The sequence below is a fragment of the Chanos chanos genome, chromosome 8, assembly GCF_902362185.1.
Source record: "Chanos chanos chromosome 8, fChaCha1.1, whole genome shotgun sequence".
NCBI lineage: Eukaryota > Metazoa > Chordata > Actinopteri > Gonorynchiformes > Chanidae > Chanos > Chanos chanos.
Window position 1 is genome coordinate 15,571,764 of NC_044502.1, and position 16,939 is coordinate 15,588,702.

The 16,939-nt window shown below is 41.9% G+C and overlaps 1 protein-coding gene across 1 annotated transcript in view; it reads left to right on the plus strand.

Moving 5' to 3' along the window:
* Positions 1 to 16,939, plus strand: part of ptprk (protein tyrosine phosphatase receptor type K) — a 124,999-nt gene that overhangs the window by 58,297 nt on the left and 49,763 nt on the right. The window contains exon 7 of the mRNA XM_030781213.1: positions 4,844 to 5,137. Within this exon, the coding sequence (XP_030637073.1) occupies positions 4,844 to 5,137 (294 nt within the window). The remainder of the gene's footprint in view (positions 1 to 4,843; positions 5,138 to 16,939) is intronic.

The window sequence follows — 16,939 nt, forward strand, 5'->3', positions numbered from 1 at the left end:
CATAGAGCGGTATCTCTCAGATAGAGAACTGGAGCCAAAAGATAAGACTGGCCTTTAGGAATGTTACTAAGCTGTTCTCCTATTGGACAGCTTTGACTTTTGGCTGAGGTCACTCAGCTTCCTAATAAATCCAACACGGTGGAATGTTCCTACTGATTCAACGTAAGGGAACCATACGCTACACAGTGTTGTGTGTGTTGCTGATCCCTTTTATGGGAGCACTGAAACGCCGGTGCGAGACGGCAGATGACGGCTGAACATCCGTCACCTCTGTGTTGACACAGGTGTAGGAGAGAGAGGGATCACTCCTCCGTTACTCCAACAGACAAAGGGAGACGGCTTTGTCAGTCCCCCCTCCTCTCCCCTCCCCCTCCCAAATCTGGTCCACGTCATCTGCTCCAGAAGTCAGTTACCTGCAGTCTTTATTACCTGCGTGTGGTAAAAAATAAAACTCAGTTACAGCAACACTAGCTTTTGTGGAGGCCTTTGTTGAAGGAGAGGTGTCTGTCTGTCTCGGAGCAGTTTTAGGTTTAGGTGAAGAGGAAGGGTGAAAGGCGGGGGATAAGTTGTGCCCCAGCACGGCGTGGGTTAGGGCGTCGGCGTGCTGGCGAAACGCCGGGGCGAGATAGATGAGGCAGAGTTGGGAGAGCGGTAATAGGGAAGGCTCAGCACTCTCATACCGTCCTGTCAGCAGCGTGTGATAGATGGGCTGCCTGCAAGAGGCAATAATGCCACATGATGAAAGATTCATCCCTCGTTCTCTCTGCTCGCCGCTGACCGACCTGTCTTACCTTCTGCTCCGCCCGGGCCCCGGACCGCCGCGTGACGCGTCTTGGACCGGACTCAGCTGCTGTACTTAACGTGAAAACGTAAGAAGGGGCTTGTACGATGAGTGGCAGGAAAATGTATAGCCACACAGGCCAGAGAGGAACCAACTGAAGCGCAGTGGAAATATGTAGTAGTTGCTCTGTGTGTGTGTGTGTGTGTGTGTGTGTGATTCGGGGGGGGGGGATTATGAATGAGACAGATTCACCTTCACGTCTTCTTAGGGCTGTACACAGAGATAGGATTTAGGGCTCAGTAGACAGCAGTTCAGCAGTGAGCCTGTTACTTTTAGCATTTGTAGCATTTGTTAAACCAAACCCTGCCTGGCACTGGTTGCTCTTCATAGCCAGAGTACGCTGCACTCATTTTCTCCACTTTTGGACTCATATTTTCCATATTTTTGTGCTAGCCCCGCCTATTTTTATGTGAACGAGTGCCCTCCCGGTGTGAAAAAGATCAAAATGACTTAAACTACTGTTAACCTCTGTCACGATATTAATTATGCTCAAAGTGATAATGTTTGGCTGACTGAAGCTAGATAACTTCTAAAGACTTTAAGCTGACACAGACACAGCTGCTGACTTCAAAACACAGGCCTCTGATACAATATAGAATATAGCATTTATTCCATTCTATTCCATTCTCTCTCTCTATCTCTCTCTCTCTCTCTCTCTCTCTCTCTCTCTCTATGTGTGTGTGTGTGTGTGAGTGTGTGTGTGTGCGCGCGTGTGTGTTTGTGAGTGTGTGTGTGTGTGTGTGAGAACCGTTCTAATGAATTGTGATGAACGGCTACTGCCCACAGGTACAAATACAAATTAAACCGGCTGTTTCCTCATTTTCCTCATTTAAATGGACTTCCTGTTGTTTTCCTCCATTCTGGGCCTTGTTTACACACACACACACACACACACACACTAAAAAAGCCACCAGACAAATGTTTGATAGTTTAGCATATTATTATGCTTCTCAGTTCTTATTTCTTATGTTAAGTATATTTCCTTAATCAAATTCATTTTAATAACTTCTCTGCATACATTATACACATGTAGTGCAGTCTATATTTTAATGTAACACCATGATACAAAGCAGAAGCTGGGAAGATGAAGCAACCTGTCAAATGAAGATGATTTGTCAACCAGAACTTAAGGCTGTCATGTGAACTAAGTGTCCAGGCATGTTTAAGTCAAATCTGAGAATGAGTCTGATATCGGTGTGTAAAGGCAAGGCAAAGGAACCCGGCAGGCGCATCCTTCAGCTCCTGTTTTGACTGGCCAAGTCCTCCATGTGGTAGACAGACCAGCTGAGCTTACATCTCAGATGATACTTTCTCTCTCTCTCTCTCTCTTTTTTTTTTTTTACAGACTTAAAATTCAGAGTGAAGATTAAGGATAATCACTCAGCTCCAATGTGTAGCTGTCTTATTTTTCATAGCTTCTAACTGACAGAGATGAATTACTTTAACTTTGCTTTAACCTCTGTCATCTGAGGATTTCTGTGAAATGTCATGTTTTGAGAACAGTAACAGTTGAGTTGCATGTGTAGACACAGTCTTGTCAATGCAATAGGATCTGGGAGGCCAAGTCATTAGGAAATGGACCAAAGGTGTCAATAAAAATGACCCCCTGAGCATGGGGTGTGACACAGGCAGTGTGTGTGTGTGAGTGTGTGTGTGTGTGTGTTTGAATTTTATGTGTGTACATATTTGAAATTCACCACCTTTGTAGTCATAGAAGACTGGTATGGTGGTTTTGTCCATTTTTAAAGGGAGGATTTGATTAGTTAAATCAAGGAATTGGGGCTTGAATGAGAAATGAAAAACAATTACCTCTAAAAGCACAGTTTTTTTGACTCACAGAGGTGAAAGAAAATCTCTCTTTCCTTTGTTAATCTGTCAGTTATATTATTCATAAGAATTTATATAGTGGAAGTGTGCAGAGTAATTCTTAAATATTTAAGGGAAATGGAAACCTACTGTAAACAGAAAATGTAAAGAATGCTAATTGTAAGTTGTATTGTATAGGAATATCAGAAATGGATAACATATCAATATGTGAGTTACTTTCCACTTGATCTCTTTCGTTTTTTTGCTCTTCTGTCAGCTGTGCATGAGGAGTACAGGATGTAAACATACAGTGGAAATGAAATGTTTGAGTGCTAGACAGGATGACGAAGCCACAAACAGTCAGTTAGTGTGTGTGTGTGTGTGTGTGTGTGTGTGTGTGTGCCCATGTGTGCATATCTGTGTGTGTGTGTGTGTGTGTGTCCGTGTGTGTGTGTGCCCTTGTGTGTGTGTGTGGTTCTCTGTGTGTGTGCGTGTCCGTCCGTGAGATCTTTGAGTACTACCCCTGCTGTTTAATTATCTGTGACAAATTAGCGGCCTGGCATGCATCTGGGGTGGGAAAGTACGTGTCGGCCTGCGGAGCCTCACCCGCGTTTCCATCTGCCTCCGTCAACGCTAAACCACAGCTCCCAGTCTCCGCTGTCAGTCAGAGCACTGCTGAAGGCCTCTGTGGAGCTTTCCCTGAATCAACAACACACAAAGTGCTCCCGAGGGCTGTGTTCTCTTTCCCCCTGTGTTTTAAAGTCTTTGACCTCTGCCTTGGCCTGCCTCGTTACGGATGAAGATTTGTTCTTGTACAGCTCGTCTGCACATGTTGAAAGCCTGAAGTCGCCTGACTTCATATGCAGATTCAGACAAATGGTTCATGCCCTTTTGATTGTCCAGTGAGTGGTTCTTGGGTGGAAATTTTGGGTTTTTTTGATATGAAAATGTGTTTTTGAAAGGAAATGCCAAGTTGTTTTGTAATGTTTAAGGGATAGGAGATCTGCCTGACATACCGAATGTAAAGAACAACAGCAACCAAAAAAAGTCAAGGAAAAACACTTGTTTACTACTCCGCCAAGTGTTTATGTCACTGTGAGATGGTTCCCACTTGCCTCCAAACAACTTAAACCGATTTTGTGCTCAGATCAGATTTTGACTACAAAAAGGGCCCCTAAACTAAACCCCAAATGACTTTTCTCAGACTGTTTAATGCAAACACAGATGCACAGACACACACACACACACACACACACACACACACATTAATGAGTTCCCAAGTATGTTTCCAATTCCAAAGTGGGAAGATAAGAAAATGGCAGCCCATTTTTTGAAGAAAGAAAAGAAAAGGAAGCAGAGGAAGATATATATCAGGATATTGGTGTGTGTGTGTGTGTGTGTGTTTAATATTGTGATGTCTGTGCAGTGTTCTCAGACAGGGGTCTGTTTGCCAAAACCTCTCTGACTCAGGTCCACGCACAGAGAGCGGGACTGTGAAGCCAGCTGGTTCGTCTGAAAGAGTGTGTGGTTGTCTGGCACTGTTGCCGTGACTTGGGACCAATTAAATCACACGTTTCCAACTTTGACTTGTTGCTCAAACCTGGAGAGTTCAAATGGGTGCAGCTATGACAGAAATTTGGCCAATTAAATTATTCATTTGAAAAACGACAGAGGTAATTATCAGAGTTAGAAAGCAAAAAGATTCAATTGTTGAAAGGCAATTTTGAGATTGTTTCTCCATAAAATGGGATTGCCATTTTTCCCTTGTAAGTTTGAGTAGAGACTTAAGTATTTTCTATTTATTCAGCATTGTTCTGTGGGAATATTGTTATTTCTTTTCAGAGTAAAATATTACCTCTGCCTCTCTCTTTCTCACACTATCACCCTCTTCCTCAGTCACTCTATCACTCACTCTGTAACTCTGTCTCTCACTTTATCAGTCACTCTTTCTCTCTGTCACTCACTCTATCACGCTGTCTCACTATATCAGTCACTCTCTCACTCTATTTCGCAGTCTCTCTCTCGCTCACTCACTCCACAACTCTCTCTATGACTCACTCTATCACTCTTCCTATTGTAAGCACAATATGTGAACACTACATCATTAAATGTAAATGCTGTAGGAAATAACACTCTCTCTCTCATTTCTTCCCTCTCTCTGCCTCCTTCCCTCTCTCTCTCTCTCTCTCTCTTTAGAACCCCCTCGGCCCATTGCTCCACCTCAGTTGCTTGGCGTTGGCCCGACATACCTTCTGATCCAGCTCAATGCAAACTCCATATTCGGAGACGGTCCCATTATTCTGAAAGAGGTGGAGTACCGTATGACGTCTGGGAGCTGGACGGAGACCCACGCCGTCAACTCCCCCAACTACAAACTGTGGCACCTGGACCCAGACACCGAGTACGAAATACGAGTGCTACTGACCCGACCCGGAGAAGGGGGCACGGGCCAACCGGGGCCTGCTCTCATCACCAGAACCAAATGTGCCGGTGAGTTTACCGCTTTTTCATCGCTCTATTTTTCTTTTCTTTCTTTTTTCCTCTGGTATTTTGGAACACCCTTCATCTCAATGTCTCTCTGCACTGCAGCATTTGCATAGAAATAGTAGCCTGGGGTCCTTTTAGAAAACATAATTGATAAAAGTTAAAAGAAATAAACAAGACTTCTAGAGAGACTGATACAGCATGTCACTCACCTAACGCGTGTGTGTGTGCGTGTGTGTGTGCGCACGTGTGTGTGCGCGAATGCGCACGTACGGATTCACGTCACATCTCCATCCGCGCTCCCATGTGGTCGTCCATCCACACGTCCATTTCCAATTATCAATCACAACTGTTTCCTATAAAGGCACTGAATGCGTGTAGCTGGACTCTTTCAGAACGTATCTGTCCAGGGTTCTGATCATTCATTTGTTCCTGATCCCTGTGCTCCTGCCTTCCTATTGGTTGTCATGACATTCATATTAGACAGAGCTGTGTCGAGGCAACGCTAGATACGGAACACGGATGTGGAAGCACGTAGCAAAAAGATTGTCTGCGGCCAGGAAACAAAAAGATAGCAAGAGGATATTGGGAATGAGGCAGGACGTATTCTGTGCTTCATTACATTGGTCAGTGCTCTTCCATCAGAGTAGAAACATCCTATCTCTCTTCCAGTGGCTTGAGAGTCAATATAAACCTGTTTTATTTCCAGATTGAGATTCAGAGGTGACTGTGGGCTAGTGTGACCCCCCCATGAATAAAATTTGAAGTTTTTTTTTTTTTCCTTTCCCCCCATTCCTGAGTGGACCTTTTCCTGGATGTGGTGAGGCTTTTGAAGTGAAGATCACCCTGCCGCCTCTCATCTCGTCCAAGGGGATCACTCAAAAATCTTCTCTCGTACCAAACCACAGGCATGCCAGTGCCCACATTTTGCAAGGTTATATATATTTTAACAGGAGCCCGACAACATTTTCTCATTTGAATCCTCCCCCCCTCCAAACTCAGGTTTCTGACTAACCTCACTGTGAAATCCCTCATAGTTATTACCATTATTCATTTTCCTCCGTCTCGTTTATCGTTTATCGTTTTCTTTTCTTTCTTTTTTTTTTTTTTTTTTTTTTGTTCTACGGTGGTAGCAGAAGGCTTCCCTGGTGCCTAAGAACTCTGTGTGAGATGTCTAAGCTCTGGGTCTGAGGAAATACAACACACAATGTCTCCCCTCTCACTGCAGACACATTCTGATTACTTGCTCTTAAAGGAGTAGTGCAATTTCTCACTCTCATACCACTCTGCCTGTGATGACCTTTTTTGCCATGTGTACAACAGGAGCTCTCCTATGATGGATTCTGCAGCAGTGTATTCATTTGGCTCTGACAGCCGTGCATTTTGGGTTCAGACTCGGCTATAGGGACCATTTTTTGACAGTACGTTCAGCTGGCATTCTGTAGATTCAGTAGATTGCTATTAATCCTTGACTGAAAAAAATTGAAACTCAAAACGGAGACAAAAACAAATGTACGCTGTTCCAGTGGTCTGCATCCGGGAACCAGACGTGAAGACCCGTCCAGTTTGAGTGGAGCTTCTGGGCACAGGTTGGTTTAGGTTTGCGGTTGATATGGCTGGCCTCCTCTCTGAAATTAACAGGATGCCTGCCCTCCGGCATTGTCTTACCTTTATCCTTTTTTTTTTTTTTTTTTTTAGAAGACTGCAGTTTATTTTCACCCCACAGTGCATCAAAGAGAGACAAAAAAAAATTACATTAAAAATGATACAGAACTCACAGGCGAGAAGGGGGGGGGGTGCGGTGGGTGGTGGGAAGGTGAGGAGGAATACAGCCAATCACACGTCTTCCGATATGCGAAGCGAGCAAACGCATTATGGAAACGCCCAAGGCACTTCTCTCTCGAGACATTGCCTTGTGTTTATATTTGTATTTTTTTGTTTGTTTTTTTTTTTTTTTCATGAGCTGGCGGTGTAATTTATTTCTTACAAATGTCACGCCACTGCTCTGAAATAACGCATTGATCATTTTTTCCCCCATGATTCTCTGCTAAATAACAGTGAAATAAACCAACACAGAGGTTGCAAATGAAGTTAATCATCATGGTGGTGTGTCTGTGTCGTTTGTTTCACGTGTCTAAAACGCATAATGAGTGTTTTTCTCTCTCTGTCTCCTCCTGCCCTTTCTGTCTCTCTCTCTCTCTCTCTCTCTCTCTCTCTCTCTCTCTCTCTTTCTGTGTATGTGTCTTCCTGCTCTCCTTAATGAAGTCTGGGCGAGTATGTTTTTGGCCCGTTGTGTGTCGGGGGAGATTTTAAAGGAGTGACGAACAGATCTGTTCTCCTTCGTCATCTGTCCTTTCACATTAAAGGCTTGCCACGTAGGTTCCTTTGCTCAGATCTGTGTCTAACATTTTGTGATGGGCCTCAGACTTCACTCATAAAACACTCAGTCAATCAAACATTCCTTAACCAACGTTTTGACTGCTGTTGTATGAAGCACGGCAGAGGGGCTTGATAGCATCCACAGTTTATTGGTCACGTGATTTGGGTCGCTCCGAGTGGAAAAGGTCCACATGACAAGAATAAATTATATTTTCCCAGGCCACTGTGAATAAAGTGTCATTTCTTTTCACATCTGATGTAATAGTGGGTTCATGGATTCTGTCTGTCTCAAATTGAAGATACCTGATACTGACCTCAGTAGACAGCAGTGTTTGACAAGCACTAGTTTGATGTATTATGCTGTTATGCACTTTATGATGTATTTATCATGTATTCATTATTCATTATGCTTTTCATCGTTGTTAGAGACGGTCCCTAAGATGGTTTTATTGCAATTTTATTGAATTATAGGGCAGTATATATGAGTGTGTAGGAGCCCGCAATATCCACTAGCCCCCAATATCCACAATGCCGGATAAGATTTAACATATCCTTGTACTACATTCTCACATCATAGAAATACATGGTAAGTATGAATCTTGAAATCTTCCTTCTGTCTCGTTAGATGAGAGCTTTGCGTTAGCCGCATGTTAAAGTTCAGTGTGTCGACACGGTTGAGTTGCAGTAGAGTTTTTCTCTTATATCTGTATATCACCGGTGTCTCTAATTGCCTGAGGGAAGTCTGTAACACCATTGTTAAGTGGAGAGGTAGTCTCAATCAACCACCTGAGTCTGCTGCTGCAGGTTAACAGTCAGACGAGGGTGGAAGAACAGAGGGTAGGAACCGCATCTTCTCTTCAGCTCCTCAAAGACAAATTGCTGGTCCATGTCTCGAAGGAATTGTCAGATAAGATTCTAGAAGTAGAGGATTGCCTGATGTAGTGTGAGGACCAAAGAGGTGATTTCCCTCAAACAGAAACATTACAACACGAGAGAAACCACCCTGGCAACCTGTCTCTGAGCTTCATTAAAATTGGACTGAAATATAATCAGGGGTAAAATAACATCAGACGAAGTCCTAAGATAAATTGGCATCAGGTGGTGGATTTGTATGCAAGGAGTTTTTTTCTTTTCTTTTTTTTTTTTTTTTTGTACGAGTTACATTGTGAAGCAAAGTCTCTGGTTTTTCCTTGGTTGAGTCTTGTATCCAGGGAATAAGTAAGTGGATTTAGTTTGGTCTGTTTTTCATTGTCACTTTGAGCAGCGCTTGAGCTGTTTTTATATGATTTCTTATGGTTTTCCACACGCATTTTTCTCCCATATTTCCTTACGGACACTCTGGTGTTTAGAGAGCATGTAATGAGTCGAGCAGGGAGCTCCAGAGGCTGACTTTTGGCTAGGTTATGGAGTACAGCTTTTTGGCGGCAAATAAAATGAAGCAATGCTGGAGAAAAAGCTATTCCCGCAGTGATGGAGGAAGTTGTAGAGACGCTAATCTGACTTCGGCTCTGAATTTGTTTCCTGCTTGGCAGGGCTGACTGACTTCGGTTTAGCTTTTTTTTTTTTTTTTTTTTTTTTTTTTACGAAAGCAGCTTCAGCTTCTACACATACAGTCTTTTCCAGCTGTAGCAGTCATGACTGACTGTAATTGCTTCACGTGTCTTAACATGTTGTGAACTCAGAGCTGTTGCTAGCGTGTACCATCTCTTCAGCTCAGTTAAAAAAAGCAATTAACCAAGCCACTGCACAACCAAGAACAGACCAGTATACACAAATGTGCAGACACAGTGGATTTGAACCATTTGTTAACCCCTCAAAAACTAAACAAAACTGCTGGGATACTATCTGTATGCCTGGAGAGGCCTTGTTTCTTGTGTGGTTGTCTTGCGTTTGACTTTGAAACGAGGTTGTTCATGGCTAGTCAGTTTGATGTTCTCCAATGAGGTGTGCATGAAAGGCAAGGAAGCAGTCTAATTATCGCGGTTAGTGTGGAAACTTTCAGTGACCGGTCACAATGTTGCTGATCACACAGAAAAAAAGGTGCGATAAACGACCTCGCACTCCCACGTTTGCAATGTTAGCGCCTTTTATCGAAAGCAATTTCAATTAAACAGGCTGCCGATTGCCTCTCTTAAAATGAATAGCAAACCTCAAGCCGCACAAAGGTCAGCAGTTCAACACATTCAGGCCCTGGGTGAAGCGCCATTTGTTCTGGAATTTTCTCCATTCTGCTAACGTGGCGAGACGTTTGATTGGATAAATGCCCTTCGCTAATTGACGTCATTTGTTTTACGGAAGCCTCTGGGCTTGGTTTGACGATGGATCCCTTGATAAACATTCTGGCGATGACGAAAGCTCTTTAGGGGGTGGTTGTATAGGCCAAAGTGCTTTCAGATGTAAAGGGAACCAAAAAAAAAAAACCCTCCCAGGCCTCCTCGCTGCCTTGAGTTCACAAACTCTATCAATCCTGCCTTGCAGATATTGATTTGAATCTGGCCCTGCAGTCAGTAGTGCAATTAAGGAGCACACTTTATTGAGTAATGATTATTTGAATTTGACTCCCCTCAGAATGACACTACATATCTCTTCAGATGCTCCTCTCCATGAACAGGTCTGAAAGCGATTTAAATTTGCATCAATATGCGTGTTTCCTCACCACTCCTGCAGCATGTAGACATAGACGCTCAGAAAAATGTGTACTGTGTGCGTGCGTGCGTGCGTGTGTGTGTGTGTGTGTGTGTGTGTATATATATATATATATATATATATATATATATACATACACGGTACACATTGCTGAGAAAATCATTTCAGAAGGACTCTAAGGCAAACAGAAATCATTCAGGCGGCCCTTTGATATTCAGTTTTTGATGCAGCCAAAAATGTGCATTCCCTCAAAACACGGAGCCACAAAGACGCTTACTCCGTAGATTTCTCTTTAACTGTAATTTGGCATGGATTTTTTCTGTGATTGGCATTTATAGATTTGAATGTAAGTGTGGCTTAAATATGAATTATCTTTCAGAACTGTCTGAAAGATAATAAACTGGGCAGGTAAAGGTGAGATATGAATTTATATAAATAAAAAAAGCTATTGTATTATCCAGGGGCGATTCTAGCTATTGAAAAGATCAGGGGCTAAGTCTGGGGCTAAGAAAACTGAAGCTTTTCGTTTGGGCACGTGCGTCTTCCAACTCTGTGTGCACTGTGCAGCGCTTGATTACTCCCCCCTCCTTCAGAAGCTGCAAGTCAAATTCCGCTCTGTTACACAGTCTGTTGTTTTGCTATAAACACCTCCTTTTTCAGGGTGAAAATATTGGGGACTAGGCTTAAAATGTTCGAAGCTATAGCCCCAACTGATCGGACCTAACGACACCATTGGTATTATCAACAAGCACTCTCAGCTACATCTTTCAAGTTAAGGTGAAGGAAGATATTATAGCTGATATCACTCCCTCAAGACACACAATGAAATGTAAATTGCTTTTTTACTTTTTTGGAGAAAGAGACTAAAGACAAAAGTAAATTCTGTGTAATATACTCTTGGGAGAGGAAAAGGAGGGAACGGCGAGCTATGTGATTACAGACGTCTCCTCAGGCACTTTGAGAAAGGTTCTCCGTGCTGGAACCTCTCTTCCGACCCCAACCTCCTCCTCACTGCAGTGCCACATATTGAGGTCTTCTCCTCTTTTTCGGGTTGAAGTTGAGTTTTTCCAACACTTCTTCCTCCCAAACTCTCACAGGAATCCCAAGAAGCTGAAAGATTCAGATGTATTATTTAGGGGCGTCCTTCTGGGCAAAGCTTGAAAATGGAATTTCTCTCTTTCTCTCTCTCTCTCTCTCTCTCTCTCTCTCTCTCTCTCTCTCTGATGTTGTCCTGTTAGGGCTGTTTGTTCGTGGCATGCTGGGACTAGTCTCCATACACAAACAAGTTTATCCCCTTGTCAACAAGCCTTGGCCGCCAGCTGGGGTTAAATGGCCTGATTCTTCTTCTGCCAAGCGAAAGCATCTTTCTTCTCGCTTGGCTTGACTTTGTCTCAACTAGCAGTGAAACCTCTGTGAACTTATATCTTGGAATTTGAGCTCTATATTAAAAACTCTGCTGAAGGAATCATTAGGAGGAAACAGAGGGTAAACCGTCTCATGATACACTTGTTTTCTTTGTGCGTGTTTGTTCTGTTTTTAATCACTGAGGTCCAGGGAAAAGTCTGGACTCGTTACTTGTGGAAATAGGACTTGTTACCACCCTCGACCATCACCACAACCTCTCCCCCTATTGTCTCTTTCTTTTTTTCCCCCTCTTTGTGAATTATTATTAATAATGTGTTGGTTGAACATAATGATACAAACACAGAAATGCTTACTGGACCACCCAATGAAAGAGTTTCACTTCAGCTGTGATGAATGAGGTTTGTTACGAATGCATGAATTTGTCCTTTTTTCCTTCTCTTCTGTGAACGTGGGAGCAGAGTTTATAGTGAGGCTGTCATATTAATTAAGATGAATTAAACGCACCATTGTGTTATGTTCACAAATGCAGGTTGAGAACTCATAACTCTGAAATTGCCAGTTACCAAAATACGTATCATTATGATAGAACTTTGTCTATGTTGCTTTTCTCTCCTAGTTTTATTACAGTTATTGATTCATGAATTTTCCTTCCATCCCACTAAGTGCACAATGAAAATTCTGCTTCTATACAACACTCCATAACCAGAGGCTGTTTTAATTTACCTTGGGTGATTTACAAATTTAGATTATATACAGTTACTAGTCACATATACAATTCATTTAATGAAAAAAAAAAGATCTCTTTGTTTTTCTCTCTCCCTTGCACACTGTGGATTAATCACTGAGGTCTTTTTGTCACCAGTCTGTGTGTGTGTGTGTATGTGTGTGTGTGTGTTTGTGTGTGTGTGTGGTTGGCAACCTATAATTTGGTGGCACCACAAAGTAAACACAAATTCTAGATCTCATAATCTGAGGTTTGTAAGCTTGTTCTGTTTTGCTAAGATTTGGGGAGATGATTGTAGAGGCCTGATCCAAGCTCTTTTATTGGCATCAGAAATTTCCCCCAAAGTTTAAATTAACAGGAATCTATTAGTTTATCAGAAGCTTTTGACACAATCCACACAGTGCAAGGTAAGAAGGTCCAGAGAAATTTCTGTGGAAACCTAAGAGGACTTGGATGAAGCAGGCTTTTGTAGAATAACAGAGCAGAAAGACCATTAACTTCACAAAGACAAGAAATAACTATCATCAGGAGCATGTTAAAAGAGGAGCATGTTACGCTCCCCCCGTGTGCCAGCACACTCAGAGAAAGAGAGGGTAGCTGTTGCTTAAGAGAAACAAAGAAGTGTTTTGTGGCGGTGCGATAGCTGATGAGTCAGAGGCTGTGCCTAGACACGGATTTGGCCATGTTTAACAGGAAGGCTGTCTTTCATTCCCAAATGGGCCGTGGCTGTACCTCTGCTTGATTGTGTTTGTTTTGGCCCTTGGTCCTGAGCAATATGAAATTAAGTCATTGGGAATAGGGGTTTAGTGGAAGCCCTGTTTAAACAGAAGTGTGTGCCCCGTTAGTGCGTTTAAAGGAGAAATGGGCTTCTCCTGGCTTAAGAAGAGATCAGCAGCGTGACCCTATCAAGACCTTTTCTCCCTGGCCTGGCCCGGCCCAGAGAAGACTTATCTATTTGATGAGTTAAAGCATGCTCATTCCTTTACACACACACACACACACACACACACATGCATAGTCACACATGTGCACGCACACACCCTCCCAGAAATGCACATCACATTTACACACACACACACACACACACACACACACACACACACACTTACTTTATGCTCATTTTAAAAAATTTTGTTCCAGTCAGTTTTGGATCCAGTCAGCTTACACTTGGTGTGAATTGCTAATGCAGAATTTTCAGACATAATAAGATCTTATAGAGTAGTTTTCCCAATTAACCCCTGATTTAGAAGCTGGTGTCTGTGAGATAGTTGAGGGAGTCTGTGAAAAAAAAAAAAGATTTCTTGCAGAAATATGATGCAGAAATATGACATCAAATTAGTTAAGTTTTGTGTTGTGGACATAAACTATGATTTTACCAAGATTGCTCTTTCTCTTTTGTCTTTTCTTTTACTCCCTCTATTGTATAATATGAGTGTTCCAAGCATCTTCAAATAAACTCACATTTGTCAGTTTAAAACTCAAAACTTACAAATTATGAGTAAGTACCTGGATCAGTGTTCCTCCAGGCCAGTGTGTATTATCAGAAGGGAATAGGTACAACAGCCCTGTTTAAAACTTTTTTGTAGCTGCTTTTTGTACATGCACGATGAAATCTTTAAAAACACTTTCTTTTGGCAAACATTACAAAAACAACCAAAACACCAAAATCTCTGGACTGTTGAACTTGTAAGTTTCCACAAGGTACATGTGTGAAAAGCTGCTCAAAGTGGGTTGCTCTCTCAATGTTCATGTACACACACACACACACACACACACACACACACATACACACACACACCCTTAATCCACCTGGCATCGAGGACAAAAATATGTGCACTTCATGTTTGTGCCAGAATTCACCTCCTCTTTTGCAAAAAAAAAAACAACCCAAGCCAAAAAAAAAAAATAGCCAAACCACCCAAAAAAAACCTTACCCCAGTAGTGTAGCAGTAGGATGGCTAGTCCTGTCACCAAACAGGATGATAAAGATTCTGAATTAGCTGCGTGTGTGAGGAAGACACTATTTAAATGGAAATGACTCCTCAGCTGGACCACTCTTGACATTTTTGTCCCCTTTTTTCCCATCTTTTTTATTCAGCTGGCCTTGAAATGAATTTAAAAAACAAAGACACAAGATTACATCCCCAGCTGATGTCATTTCATACATCTCCAGTGACCATTATGTCATATCCACCAGTCTGGTGGGCGTTTCATTCCTTATTTTGCATTGCGTTGGGGTGTCTTTGGATCAAATCCTGTAATAGATATACTTAGCAGTCCCTGTTTATCAGTCTCTTTGAGTCATTTGCTATTTCCACAGTCAATGTGGGTTGGTGTTAGTTCATTTTTATTCATCCTTCGGTGTGTACAAGCTCCCTGTAATGTCTTTGCTTCATCATTCCTTCTCTCCGACTTTCTCTCAGAATCAGTCTCTTTCCCTCTCTACTTTCTGTTATTGTTACTAGGGCTGTGCCTGACTCTGAATTTTCTTGGTCGAATCGGATTTGGTTGTTCAATACGAAGATTCGACTATTCGCCCCCCCCCCCCCCCCCCCCTTTTTTTTTCATATGGACTATCTGGTGATCAGAAAATCCACTGGCATGAGTTTCAGTGATGATTTCGACCACATTAACACAGTCAAATGCAACAGACTCACAGGAATATATTTTTGAGCATTTAAAAATCAATAAAAGACAGCTACCTATGATGCAAGATTTTAATTGCGGCCTATTTGAATTGCCGTCATATAATGTCAGGCTACCGTAAGGATATGTCAGAATAATTTCTGTTTAAATCAAGCTTTTATAGCCTATTTTTTTATCTTTTAGATTTTCAAATTAAACATAAAAAACAACGTGCCATAATTATTACAACTACTATTATTACTATTATGATTTTTTCCCCACCAGCAATGCTGTGAACTGTCGTGTGTTAGTGTGTCCTTATCGATATTATTGCCTATTATCTCGTTAATTCTAATTCACCTGGCCTGGATCTATAGGTCTGTGTTGACTCTTTACTTGTGCTTATCAAAGAAAACAAACAGACAAACAAACAAACAAAATGTTTTTCTTCTCTCTTTTACTCTCTCTTGTTCTCTTTTGCACTTTCTAGGATTCCCTCTCTTTCTCTCTCTCTCACTCTCTCATTACTTTCCACCTGTGAATAATGATGACCTATTGATATGCTATTGACAAAAACATCTGTGACAGGATCCACCTGCAAATCACTGTCCCTGTATGGGGTCTTAATAAAGAGCATTGATGAACACTGGTTTTCCTCCTCATTCACAACAGATAACAAGCCTGGATTAGAAAACAACAACTAGTCAGCTATGTTTGGTATGTTTTGTAAGGTATATTTAGCTTTCCCTGTTCTGCACCACTGACGTGTGCTGATGGATTTTCATTCATAACCCTATGACCCATCAAACTACCCAAAACCATCTCTTCTGCTGACCAACACAAGAGTAACACAGTGAAAAGTGTTCCCTTGCACTTTCTGGCTCAATGTATAGGCATTCAGGGGTGGACTATGTTTAAAGGATTCATCAGTTGTTTGTATCAATGATTTGTGGAGCTCACATTGCCTCGGTGTGGGTTATATTCAGACTTTGGTTACGTGTGGATCATTAAAGCTGCTAGAGAGCAATGGGCTCTTGTAAGTCTCCTCTAAAGGTAGAAGAGGCCTTACTGCTTTAAATCACTCCTATCTGCTCTTCAGGGAAAGCAGAAGTCTGCCTTGTGTAGTAGATGTTTTGTGTGTGTATGTGTGTATGTGTGTGTTGTGTACACACATAAATAGCAATCAAGCCTCTGGTTGGTCCATGGTCTTCTCATGCTCCTCATACTGAATTTGACCTGCTCCTTGAACCCTTAATGGAGGAATGTACACTGAATATTGTTAGCTCTTAGAAGCTTCTGGGATGTTCAAGGTTCTTACGGGCATGAAAAATCTGGAAAAGTCATGGAATTTGAAAATAGCAATTTTGAGGCCTGGAAAAGTTCTGGAAAAATAAATAAACTCAGACAGTTTTGGAAAAGTCATGGAAATTTGCTTCACAGATACCTGTTTTACAGAGTATACGTGGTTTAGTAGGGCTGTATCGAATTCCACTTTTTTGCCAATCGAATTTTGGCCAACCCTTTTTGAGCGAAACTTCGAATGTCTGTGATGTGACGCCATCGTTTTAGTCTGTTGTTTCGGAATACTCTACTTATAACTCAATAATATGAATAAACAGATGATGAATATGAGACTGCAAGTCACACCTTTTTTAAGTTTGACACTCTTTAATAGACATTATTTGCATCATTTGATCCAGAGTTCACTGTCTTTGCGGTGTCGACGGTTGGCATTACTTCCATAGCTTAGGGAGCACCTTTATTCACAAATAATACAGCGATTATCTGCGCAGTAGGCTAAACTAAATTTATTGTAGACCTTAATTTGCTAAGATAGCCATTTTACGAATTCAGAAGTAAATTTACACTTTTCGGATGGTTTCCCGGATTTGTTGTTGAGTGATGATACACGGATTTGATCTGGCACTCCGCTTTTTTCCCCATTATCATCAGTGAGCTTAAAATGCTTCCAAACCAGGGTTTTTGGGGCTTTTTTTTTTTGGTCCAGGACTGAGAATCACAAAGAAACGTTATTCCTAGCTCATACGCGAATTTATGACACCTTGGTG